This window comes from Protopterus annectens, chromosome 13.part0 (assembly GCF_019279795.1).
Source record: "Protopterus annectens isolate FY-2018-M chromosome 13.part0, PAN1.0, whole genome shotgun sequence".
Lineage (NCBI taxonomy): Eukaryota > Metazoa > Chordata > Ceratodontiformes > Protopteridae > Protopterus > Protopterus annectens.
The window spans coordinates 415,382,016-415,395,476 of NC_056747.1; the positions used below are offsets into that span (position 1 = coordinate 415,382,016).

General features: G+C 45.0%; 1 protein-coding gene across 2 annotated transcripts in view; it reads right to left on the reverse strand.

Moving 5' to 3' along the window:
- UHRF1 (ubiquitin like with PHD and ring finger domains 1) overlaps positions 1-13,461 on the reverse strand; it is a 565,933-nt gene that overhangs the window by 295,197 nt on the left and 257,275 nt on the right. For both annotated transcript variants that reach the window (XM_044054049.1, XM_044054048.1), the window contains exon 9: positions 4,084-4,191. In XM_044054049.1, the coding sequence (XP_043909984.1) occupies positions 4,084-4,191 (108 nt within the window). The remainder of the gene's footprint in view (positions 1-4,083; positions 4,192-13,461) is intronic.

Genomic DNA, 13,461 nt, shown 5'->3' on the forward strand with positions numbered 1-13,461 from the left:
CCACATTCCAAGCTTGTCTGTGGGGAGTCCCTGTGCAGAATTTGTCCAACTGGTAGTTCTGAGGGGAGGCAAACGGGTCTCAAAGCTCCCCCATTTGTTTCTCAAAATGTTTAATATCTTTGGTTCCAGTTTCCACTAGTGTGTCCATGATATTTCTGCTTAGGACGTCTGCCAGTGTATTTAGCTTGCCTGGCAGGAATTGAGCTTGTAGGTGCACTTGGCAGCTCAAGGCTGTGTTCCACAGAGCCATGGCTAATCTGCAGAGTGGATACCCCCCTGCTTGTTTATGTACCACATAACAGTCGTGTTGTCAGTCTTTACCAATAATTGTCCTGGAAGAATGTGGTCCTTGAAGGCTGTCAGAGAATCCTGTACAGCCAACATTTCTTTTAGATTGATATGCATTTGACTCTGGTTCCATTTGCCCTGGATGCATTGCCCTAAGTGAGCCCCCATGCATAGTCTGATGCGTCTGTTAGGGTTTAGGCGGCAGGGGGTAGAGAGAATGAGTCTCCCTTGTTGTGGTGGCAGGCCTCTGCCCACCAAAGAACTCTGTCTTTATACAAGGAATGGCAGGAATCATTGATTCCAGGTCCTGAGAACGTAGACACCATAAGCTTTTTAGATAACATTGTAGTTTCCTCATATGCAATCTTGCATATGGAATTAGGGAATGCAAGAGGCCATGAACCCCAGGGCTTGCAGTATTTTCCTTGCAGATAGCTGGGTCTTTGTGGCCAGTAGCTTGAAGTAGGCTATGACAAACTGGTTTCACTGGCGTGAGGTAGGCCATCTGGGAAGTTGTATTCAAGCTTGCTCCCAGGAATACAATTTGTTGGCAGGATACCAGGTGTGATTTCATTTATGGTGTACCCCAGTGAGGTTAGCAGTTTCTTTACAAATGCCAGATGATTTAATAGCATGTCCTGGCTTTCTGTCTGAATTGGGCAATCGTCCAGGTATGGGTATATTTGAATAGTTCTTTGCATGCAGAATGTAATGACTGGAGCAAGGCACTTTGTGTATACCCTGGGCGCAGTAGACAAGCCAAAGGGCAGTGCAGAGAACTGCTAGTGCATGTAACTAGCTCTGAAGTGTAGGTATTTTAAGCTTCCTTTAAATCCAATGTTGCCAACCAGGCATTTTTGCCTAGTATGGGAAGCAGCTAATAAAGACTTGGCATTTAAAATTTTGGGATTACCAAAAAAGTGTTTAGGATACAGGTCCAGGATAGGACGCCAGGAATGGTCTTTTCTGGGTACCAGGAAAAGGTTTGAGGAAAAACCTTACCCCCATTCCTCTTATGGGACAGGTTGAATAGCCCTAATACTTTGAAATAGAACCTGCTTTTGAGCCTCTGCCCACTGATTTGGGGGTACGTCTGGTCAATCATTTTGTGTTGGTAAGGAGTGAAAGTGGAGTCTGTATCCTTGGGAAACTATTTAAAACCCATTTGTCTTGGGTAATGAGCTCTCTTTTTGTATGCAGGGCGATCTTTCCCCCTAAAGGAAGAGTCAGTTGAGCAGGGCTTGGAAGGTTTAAGGTTAAGTCATTGTGACAGTTTACCATAGGGGGTGTAACTGTCCAGCTTTGGAAGTGGGAGCCCCCCACTGCTTAGGCCTGCGAGTACCTTGAGACTGACACCTGGGTGTTCTGCTGATCCTGGGTTTGTACCGAGAAGGCCTGGAAGAGACAGTAAAGGACCAATTCATAGAAGGCCAGTGCCTACCAAATCTGAGAGGCTGTAGTTGCAGGAAATCTAACAGTTTGCACAGATTTAATTTTCCTTCCATCTTTTTAAGTATTACTACTGCTTTGTTGACAAACAGGCAGTCTTGGTTTAAGGGAGCATCCAGTAATTTAGCTTTAACATGATCTGGCAAAGTTTGCTCCTGAGCCAAGCATGCCTTTTAAGTACAGACCCAGTGACAACAGCCTGCAAGATGCCCAAGGAATCAAAACCACATTGCAAAGTATGTTTACTAACATGTTCAGCAGAATGCATTAAAACCTGTAATTCTTTATTTTCAGCACAGTCAGGAATCATCATTTTCTGTTTAAGTAATCCAATAATACGCCAATACTTCAACATATGAAACTGGCAGTTTAAGGCCCTAATGGCCAAAGTAGCATAACTGTATACCTTCTTACCCCATCTGTCCAGGGCCCTGGAATCTCTATCAAAGGGGGCAGGGTTTTGGGCAGTAGTAGCCTTAATGCTTTTGGGTCCTTGTGAAATGGTCTCTGGATCCGTAGTTGGATTCTTAGAGAGAACAGGTACTCTAATACTGGTCAGGTTTCCTAGGAGCCAGAGGTAAAGTGTCTGGGGCCAAGCAAGATTCCAAGACGGCATCTCCAATGTTCAGTACAGGAGGGATAGCCAAAGGCCTGTGTTGAGGTAGAGTAAGAATTCCCTAAGCCTCTTTTTGGAGTCAGAGTAATCCTGGCTTTCCCAACGGAAATGCTCCTTAAGAGTATGCAGTTACACCAAAAGAGAAATTTTCTGGAGGAGAAGCGAAGGGAATGGGGTCCTCTGCATCAGAATCCTCATGGGTAAATAAGGGCAAATCCTGGTCATCAGAAGAGAAAGAAATTTCACAATCCTGATCAGAAGAATCAGAAGGAAAATCAAATCTAGGTCTCTTAGAGGGAGAAGGGTGGCTTCCCCTGATTAGAGTAATAAGTTCTTCAGCCATTCTTATTTGTTTTTTAGGCATTGGGGCCTGACCATGCGGTCTGGGTGCCAGTTTTCTAGGCGTGGATCAAGTTCTAGGCCTTGAAGATGGCGTTGATTTGATATGCAAGTCAGTAGGCCTGAATACATCCTCAGAAGCCGGTGCCTGCACAGCGGCTCCAAACCCATCCAAGGTAGAGATATCTGCAGGTTCCATAATCAAAGCATCTTGAGGCATACCGGACACCGAATGGGTCTCAGTAGAGGCCTGTGAATCTGAAGTAGCGGGTATCAGGGGCTGTGAAAGCATCTCACTGAGTACTGGCGACTAGCTTAACAGAAGAGTCGTCGGCAGCTTTGGACCTATGCGGTCGGTCTGTCTTTATCTTTATGTTTTTTCAGAATGTTGGTAGTCTGATGGCTTACCGAAACCATATCTGGACAATTGAACTGAGTAACAAAATAGTTAGATGCAAAAATGAACAGACGATGAATAGTTCAAAGATTGAATAAGGCACAAAACCGACAACGAGGGAAGTCCTGGTCTGGGCCTAAGCAAGGAATGCAGTACGAATGAAAATCTTTGAGGTATTTGCATTCCATAATTAATACAATTGTTAACTTTTACTGACAATCAGTTTAGAGCAAGAAAAAGGATCACCAATGGGGTACTTAGCTTTTTCAAAGACTTCGAATCTGAAACTCGAAAACAAAAATTTCAGGAGTCGGCCAACCGGCACTTACGAACTGCTTCTGCTTTGGGCACTGCACGGCAAGAAAGATTTGATGTAATGGCGTCGGCCGCATGCTTTATACCCCTGACTACCTGACGGCATGGAAGATCAGACAGCAACCGATGCAAGACCCAAGACTTAGATAATCAGGCAGACTGAGGGCTACCTGCAAGCATATAAACCAAATGTAATGACTGCAACAGTGAAACACGAAGAACATCTCCATTGTTGGTTTTCAAGGGCATTTCATCAAGCTGGAAGAGTACCTAGCCCCTTAACACCGCTATTAAAAATATGAATACATTTAGTTGAACACAAATTAGTCTTTTCAACAAAAGGAATATTTAGTTCCTTGACAATCAAACCATATCTGGTGTTCCAGACTACTTAAAGTCTAACCAAAGACCAACATCCACCGGCATGCTAAACCTCAATTGTTCTAGCACTCTACACTTTGTGTAGTATTTATCCAAAAAAAACTGGTACAAGTGTGTTTCAACATCAAGACTGTGCATTCTATTATTCAAAATAATCAAATGAAAGCCTCACCCTGCAGATGCATGTGAAATACAGCAGTCAATATTGTGAAAGTGTGCAGGCTTACAAAAAGTTACAGCTTGGAAGAATCCCCAACCAAAGTTTTTCAGATTCTAAATAAAAATGTTTATACAATACCTGCACTCTGAATTTCCACATGGTGCCAACTGGAATCCCAGGTACAGGACCATAGTGATTAGAAGGGACAATTGTGCACTCTCTCGTCCGGCCTACGCATGCCATGCCCTACAGAATATGAAACATGTTCACATCAAAATCTATTCACAGAATGGAATAATCTTAATGTAGAGCTACCTCCACATGGCTGTTTTTGCAAGCACAATGTTTATTCAAACAGTGCATACTTTCTGCTGAATGGACTATTTGCTTAAGCCTCTAGAGAGACTAGTATACACACCATTCAATCAAAATATCAGCTGGCTTTTCCATCTCCACTGTATTAGATGCATACATTTTAAAACTATTCAGAAAGTTGCAGAAACCAACAAAATTACCATGACTAATAGCTATGCATATGGTTAAGCCAAAGCCACTTTTCAAGGGTGACTCTGGGAGAAGACTACTTGTGGCAAAAAAGTTAAAAGCTTAGACATTTAATGCAAAGATACGAGACTTCAATGAGCTAGAAAGCAAATTGAGGATTAAAAACAAAACAATGAAATAACTGCCTGACGAGTTTAACTCATAACGGGCAAGTATTTAATAGCTTAATTACGTACTAGCCTCCTACAATGAAGTATCATATCTACAAAGTATCATTTTCTGAACAGGAGAGCCACTTTAAAAGTAGCTATTTACAAGAGAGAATTCAAGTATAAGTGAAAGTTATCCCTAAAAGTCATTCAAGTAAAATAAAGGGGGGGGGGGGCAGAATTCATGTTATGGCCTGTAGTCCTGTAGTAAAGCATTACAGGCATTGGGGAATTAAACTGAAAGCTGTTCCTTGAGTCCTTTTAGTGAGTATTTTAGAAAGAGTTATGTACTCACCATAATGTTCCATCCAAGTTGTTGCTCTTCATTTGTCTTCGACCTGTAGGTACTTGGATCTATGACGGACCTGACTGCCACATTCCAGCATCTGATTCCTAGCTCCAAGCTCCTCCTCTACCCATACCAGTCTCCCTCCTCCCTTCAGATTGAGTTTGCCACTATCCATAACATCCCGACCTGACCCAAGACCTTATCCCTCCAGAAGTGTGAGGAGGATAACAAAAAGGTATGCTAACGTGGTTGTCCATCTCTTCTGACCAGACCACACAGCCCACTTAAGGCAGGGGGAAGGAGGGAGGGATAGTTGAAAATAATGAAGAGCAACAACTCAGATGGAACGTTATGGTAAGTATGTAACTTCTTTATCTGAAGTTGTCTTCATTTGTTCAACCTGTGGGACAGTCCCCAGCTACCAACCACCTGGGAGGAGCTCATGGAAGGATATTCTGGAGCATGGTGGAGCCAGAGGACGCCCTGTTCCTGGTTAGAATGTCCAACTTGTAGTACGAAGTGGAAGTATGTGAAGATGCCCAAGTAGCCGCAGAACAAATGTCACCCAATGAAACTTTGGACCAGAAGGCAGTTGTAATAGATCTAGTCATCTAGTCAAATGCACCTCAACATGTTCTGGCAGGGGTAAACCTAGTTGAATATGCCAGGATAATACACAGAAAAATCCAATGAGCAATAGTGACCTTCGATACAGGTTATCCTAAAAATCCTAAAAAGGGCTTAGAGTAGTCTATGAACACAAGTGCAATTTATACCCAGTTATTCTGAAAATTCAGAAAGAAAACGGGGAGATTACCTGATTAACGTTTGATTCAGAGGTCACTTTGGGAAGAAAAGAGGGATTATAGTGCGCAAAGACACCCAGTCTTTATGAAAAATCATACAAGGCAGTCTGACAGATAATGTCTGAAGTTCCAAAACCCTTTTGGCCGATATGGCAATCAGGAAAGCAATTTTCCATGACAAGAATTGTAGATCTACTGAGGCTGCAGGTTCGAAAGGGGAAGAGACAAGAGCTTGCAGAACCAGTGTAAGATCCCAAGGAGGTGTTGGGTCCTTAATTGGTGGCCGAAGCAAAAAAATACCCTTCAGAAAGGCTTTGCAAAGCTTAAAAGAAGCCATGCCGTCACCTACATGAAAGGTGGATACAGCTGCCAGTTGGACCTTAACTGCAGAAGAACTGGCGCACTGATGAAAAACTGCTTGCCAAAAATTCTAGAACAGCCAGAATTTAGGTAGTAAAGGGATCTAGATCACGCTGAGCTGCCCAAATAGAGAAACGCTTCCACTTGCTGGAATAAACCTCCCTGGTAGAAGATTTATGAGCTGCAAATAAGACTGGTGAAGACTACCCTCAGTCCTATCATGGGAACTGGAGCAGCCAAGCAGCGAGCTTCAGACTCTCTGGGTGAGGGATCCTGAGGGATGAGATCTGGATATAATGTCCAGGGGGGGGGGGGGGGTGTCACAAAACGAGACCACAGAGAAGGTTACCAGACTAGGCGAGGCCAGAATGGGGCAATGAGGATGACACAGCTCTGCAGCCTGCGAGCTTTCTAAAGGAATTTCGGGATCAGAGGGAAGAGACTAAACATACAGAAGACTGGAGGGCCAAGCATGAACCAAAGCGCCTCTGGGGGCTTCCCCCTTTGGGGGGTTCAGAGTGAAAACCTGCTGCACTTGGTGTTGGAAGGAGAGGCGAAGAGACCACAGCAAGGCTGACCCTCTTTAGAAAGATTTGTTTTGCTACTGAAGGATTCAGAGACCACTCGCAAGGAGTCAGGATAGACCTGCTGAGCCTGTCTGCAAGGATGCAGGACCTCCCCGGAATGTGCGTTGCCACCAGAAAACAGTTGGTGGAGATCGCCCACTCCCCCACACTCATGGCTTCAAGACGGGGGACAAGACCTGGTTCTCCCCTGGTTGTTTATGTACCAGACTACAGACATATTGACGGTCTGAATGGCAATTGTCCCTAGAGGAAGATGGGCAAGGAGAGCTTGCAACACTAGGAGCAACGCCCTCATCTCCAGGACATAGATATGCAATAGATTCTCGTGGGAAGACCATGCGCCTTGGACTGTCCTTCCCAAGGAATGCCTCCCCCACCCGAGCAGAAAGGTGTCTGGTTGAAGGGCAAGAAGAATAAAGGGGCAACCAAGATCCTGGGATCAAATCCACTATAGAAGAGAATCCCTGCATGTCAGAGATATGCGAATAGAGTGGGAAAACGGTAGGTCTAGCAGGGACCACTGAACTACAATGGTCCATTGAAATACTCCTGTGCAACCGGGCCGTGGGCACGAGTGTAATCATGGCCACCAGACCCAAACGCCTGTAAGACCAATTCTGCTGTTGGTGACTGAGTTTGAAGGATACATAGAATAGGTTTTAGTGACTGTATTATGTCTGAGGTTAAAAATACCTTGGGTCTGAATAGTATCCAACAGAGCTCCAATGAAATCCAGAACATGAACCGGAGTTAGTAGGGATTTGTTGAGATTTATGGTTATGCCCAACTGGTGGGCTATTTGAAGGGAATCCCTGGCTCGACAAAGTTGATGCCTGGAAGAGGCAAAAAGTAGCCAATTGTCCAGATAGCGGAAGACTGGGAAGCCCTGCAGCTGAGCTGCTACTACTGCCATCACTTTGGTGAACAGCCCGGGGGCTGTGGTGAGACCAAAGGGCAGCTCTCTGAACTGATTGGCCTCCAGCCAGAAGCGGAGGAACCTCAGAGAGCATCTGTCCATTTTGATGTGGTAGTACACGTCCTGGAGGTCAACTGAGCACATCCATGCATTCTCCTGCAGGAAGGGCAGGCTCGATTGGAGAGTGACCATCCAGAACTTTGTCTTTGCAACAGACAGGATTAAGGTGGAAAGATCCAGAATGGGTCTCAAGTTCCCCAGTCTTCTATGGCACTAAAGAATCTGGAATAGATGTGTAATCTGAACTGGTTTGGGAAGATGAGCAAGATGGCTCATTTTTCTAGCAGCTTGGCAATTGGAACGCCTGCGAAGTGTCTGGGAGGGGGAAGTGCTTGAAGGGGACTGAAAATCCTCTGGATAGGACTTGCAACACCCAACAATCGTTTTGTGACAGACTCCCAGGCTGCTAGGTGTAGCGAAAGTCTGCCCCTGACTGCCTCCTGAGACGAGCAGTCAGTTAGACCCGCAGCAGCCCTGAGGGGCTATCCAAGAATTAATCAAGACCACTGATTTCTAGAGCCCCCTCTCTGCCTCAGGGGTGGCGTCAAATCCCCCACCGTCTGAGGGAAGGAGAGTCTGGAGCATTTTGAGAGAAGACATGAGATTTCTGGAACCACATATTTGCCCCTCGCTGATCCCTTGAATAGGTTTGTTGAGGAGAAGTGGATTTCACTGGCAAGAGTCTTCCAGTCTTTCTCGCTTTGGACTAGAGAGGGTCACACAGACTTTCCAAGGAGGGGAATCATATGGGACATTAGTAAAAAAGACGCTTTAAAGAGCTCCGAGAAGTAAAAGTTGGAGCCAGGTGTGATGCCTGATGGAAATGCCTGTCCCGGCAGCTCTAGTGGTGCCCTCGGTAGCATGAGAAGCCGCATTAAAAAAAAAAAAAAAAAAAGTGTTGACAATCGAAGTGAGGGTGGCTATCTGGGAGGAGAAAACCTTTTTAATCCACGGCCAACATGGACCCAGGGGTAGACTCTGCAACATCTTTAAGTCCCGCTGAAGTCTGACTACATGTGCCATGTAGTTCAGAGCACTACCGAGAACGTGGCTGAAGCATACTTCCCAAAACAGTCCATCATCCTGGACTCAGTCAGGTGGACAGACTGTGGAGCTCTCCTGCGTGAGCTATTTGGTGGCTACTGCCATCACCATGATAACCGGGAATCCTTGGTCCAATGGGTTCTGTCTGATGGTGCACCAAGTATTTTATCCAGGCTTTGGGGATAAGTTACCGTGTCTGGCTCCTTCCACGCCAGAGATGTAATCCGATCCACCAGAGGATCTGTGGGAGGGGACACCTAAGATTTAGTGCGTCCTATGCCGAATGCCTCCAGGAACAGACTCGTCCAGGTTGGGTTTCAGGGCAGACTACCCCCTCACTGACCAAGGACCTCCATGATGTCAGACATCTTCAGGGGGTGTAAAATAAGCCCAGATGATGAGATCAGTCAAACGAATCCACCACGGCTCGGACACCAGGAAAATCTTTCTTTCGTTTTATTTAAACATAGAATAAATAATCAACAGTGAAACGGACTCCACAAAGTAACTGTAGTACAACAAACTGTAAATCTGGTTAAGCGCTTTCATCTGCAACATAGCAGACTTCCTCAGAACCAGGTTTTCACATAAAATAAGGCTTTTTAAATGCATTTTGGCGCCAGATTTTACTGTGATTTAAAGGGCTACACACTTGCTCTGATCAGAATGATAACAGAGGGCAAGTGTTCTGTTATAGTATGGTATTATGATATATAACCTGTACATCTGGTGATTACTAAAAACATACATTAATACAATATGTTAATACAATATATTAAATATGTTAAAAATATTTTGTAAAGGTGTTACAAAAATATATCTAAAGATATGAATTAAAAATGCATATATAATATGACTGTACTTAACTAAAAGTAGTCAGACATCTTCAGGGGGTGAGTGGGGGTACCCCCCCCTTCCTCCAAAATCATGTCTTCCATGAGGGACTCTGGCAGGGAGTTTAGGTACCTTCTTTTGCATGTGTATTTTTGAGGAACCTCCCCAGGGGCATTCTCTGGGGAGGATTCAAAACCAATCGGTTCCCGTGGGGGGACTCCCTGGGGAGAGAGGCAGCAGGCTGTCCCTGAGGGACCAGGATAGCAGAATCTGGACCAGATACAGAGGGAGCCAGGGTGGACTCTAAGACAGAAGCATCAAGGGTCTCAATGGAACCAAGAGAACCTGCTCAGCCACGTCAAATGCAGAACAAACCCCAGGAAAGGGAACAGTGACCAGGTCCGTCACCCTCTGATCCAACGGGTGAACTGGTGCAAACATCCAGGTGCAGAGCTTCTTAACAGACCAGTCAGCTCTGAAAAACTTGGTGCCGACACCCACCATGTTGGACCCAGTGCAGAGGTCTTGGCTCCAAAAGTACAGTTTTGTACCTACCATAAATGTAGATGTTAGAGTGCTAATACAGCTGCAGTCATAACAGATGGGTTCTCCTGCCGTCAGGCGGGTCCTCGGTCGGCCGAATTCCAAAGTCTAGGTCCGGCGTCAGTTGTAGTCGCTTCCTCCCTGACGTCAGTGCGACAGGGGTATAAAGGAACCAGCAGACACCATTTTCTTCAGTTTTTCTTGCCCCAGATATCAGGTGTCCCCAGAAGGAAGGGGATAGTAACTTTGTGTGATAATGCAGTGCTATATAATCAAAATACAGTAGTTGCAAGCAAATACATCATAAATGAAACCCCCAATCAGGTTGTATGAGGATGTGTTAGCCTATAGGCCTGTCTCAAGAGGGGAAGGAGGGAGGGAAACCTGGACTGCAGCTGTATCAGCACTCCAACATCTACATTTATGGTAGGTACAAAACTGTACTATGTTCATCGTGCATACAGCTGCAGTCATAACAGATGGGTAGAATCCCAAAGCTAAGAAAGGGGTGGTAGGCATTAGTTGGAACTAGGAGGAGCCAAAATGCCCTGCAAGACTGCCGTGGCAAAGCCTGCTCTAGATTTGGAGTATAATGGTAGGTTGTAGTGCTTGGAGAAGGTATGCACAGAACTCCAAGTGGCTGCTTCCAAAATATCCTCGGTAGGAACTCCTCTGAGGAAGGCTGCAGAGGTGGCTGTGGCCCTGGTGGAATGAGTTCTAATGCCTGTAGGAACAGTTTTGCCATGAAAGGAATAGCAAAAGCGTATGAGTGGGCTATCCATTTTGAGATTGTCTGTTTGGAAATTGGCTTCCCTTGAGCTCCTACTGCATAGGCCACAAGGAGCTGTTCTGATTTTCTGAAAGGCTTTGTTCTGTCCAAATAATACCGCAGCTGTCTGTGGATGTCCAAGGAATGTAGTAATCTCTCCCCTTTGTTTTGAGGATTAGGATAAAAAGTAGGTAAATGTATGGCCTGATTTAAAGCTACCCTGGATACCACTTTAGGCATAAAGGACGGATTGGTTCGTAAGGAAACTCTGTCCTGATGGAAGATAAAAGGCCATGACAGCCTGTAATTCTGAAACTCTACGAGCTGAGGTGATAGCTAGAAGGAAAGCTGTTTTCCAGGACAAATATTGCAAATCTGATGAGGCAGCTGGCTCAAAGGGAGGCAAGGTCAATTTTTCCAGGATGAAATTAAGATCCCAAGCAGGTATTGGTTGCTTCCTTGGAGGCCTTAAATTCTTAGCCCCTCTGAGGAACTGTCTTGAGAGGGTGAGAGAATAAAGGTGGATCAGTGTTGTATTCTGCAGAAATGGCTGAGGCATGTATTTTGATGGAGGAGAAAGAAAGTCCACTGCTTAGCAGTTCAGCCAAATATTGTAGTATTTGAGGTAAATTCAGTTTTCCAGGATCCTGGCCCTTTTTCTCATTCCAGACACAAAAACGTTTCCATTTTGCAGAGTAAGCTTTTCTAGTTGATGGCCTTCTGGCCTCCAAAATGACATCCTGCACCTCCTTGTAGAGTAGGGCCTGTTGAGATGCTGAGGAATCTTCCATGCGGCTAGATTGAGTGTTTTTAGCTGGCTGTGAAGAGTTTTGAAACTGTGCTGAGTCAGAAGAGGCATTAGAGGCAGGGTCCATGGTGGGGAATGAGTCAGGCTCCTCAGGAGTGGGTACCAGTGTTGCCTTGGCCAGTCCGGAGCAATGAGAATCATCTTTGGTCTGTCTGCTTTGGTCTTTAATAGAACTTTGGGCAGCAGAGGAAGAGGAGGGAAGACAAACTGTCATAGATGTCCAACTGAAAGAAAGAGCGTCCACTCTCCAGGCCTTTGGATGGAAGATCCTGGAGCAGAATTTTGTCAATTGGTGATTCTTGTGGGAGGCAAAGAGATCTATGTCTGGCCTTCCCCATTCTTGGATTATTTTTGTAAAAACTTTTGGATGCAATCTCAATTCGTGTGGATCTGTCATATTCCTGCTTAGGTTGTCTGCCAGCGTGTTTTCCTTGCCTGGCAAGTACTGTGCTTGTAGTTCCATTTGTAAGTCCATGGCCATGTTCCAAAGTGACGTGGCCAGTCTGCATAGGGGGTAAGAACGTGTTCCTCCCTGTTTGTTTATGTACCACATAACTGTGGTGTTGTCTGTTCTTATCAATAATTGGCCTAGTTGTAGAAGGTCCTTGAAAGCTATAATAGCATTTATTACTGCTAGCATTTCTTTTTGATTGATGTGAAGGTGCTTTTCTTTTTGGGACGATTTGCCCTGAATGCACAGATCTGTCATGTGCGCCCCCCAGGCGTAGTCAGAGGCGTCTGTTGTGATGACTTGATTTGCTTGAGGCTTGGTGAATGGAAGACCTATGTTTGTTTGACATGCTTGAGCCCACCACAGAAATTTCTTTTGCAGACATGGAATTAGTGGTATTATTGTTTCCAAACTGTTGCTGTGTTGAGACCATATGTTTTTCAGGTACCATTGTAGTTTCCTCATATGCAGCTTTGCACATGGGATTAGTAAGATGCAAGATGCCATGAATCCCAGAGCCTGCAGGATTTTCCTTGCAGTCAGCCTGGTGCAATTTGCTAGTGTTCTAAAGTATTGTATTAGTTGCCCCTGCTTCTCTGGCGTGAGGTAGGCCATCTGGGTGTTTGTGTCCAAATTGGCACCCAGGAAAATTATCTTCCGAGAGGGTATTAGCCTTGATTTCTTTTTGTTGACTGTGTATCCCAGAGATTTCAATAACATTATTACATAAGCCAGATGTTTCAGAAGAATATGCTTGCTGTCTGCTTGGATCAGGCAGTCCAAATAGGGGTATATTTGTATCCCTTGAATTCTGCAGTAGGCAATTACTGATGCCAGGCATTTCGTGAATACTCTGGGCGCAGTAGATAAGCCAAAGGGCAATGCAGAGAATTGATAATGGGTTGAACCTGCAAGAAATATGAGGTACCTTCTGCAATTTTGTCTGATTGGGACATGCAGGTATGCCTCCTTGAGGTCCAGTGTTACCAGCCAAGACCCCTTGCCCAGCATGGGAAGAAGTTGCTGTAGAGTGAGCATCTTAAATTCTGGTACGAGTAGAAATGCGTTTAGGATGGATAGATCCATAATAGGTCTCCAATCTTTTCCCTTCCTTGGCACCAGAATAGTCTGGAATAAAAACCTTGACCTTGTTCGTGCGTAGATACCTCCTGAATAGCTTTCATGTTTATGAGATCTGAAATTTGTTTTTGTGCCTCTGCCCTTTGATTGTGCGGCAGGTTTGGCATGCCTCTCATTTTTGGAAGGGTGTGAAAATGGAATTTGTAGCCTCTGTTTATAATGTCCAGGATCCATTTGTCCTTTGTGACATGCCAAT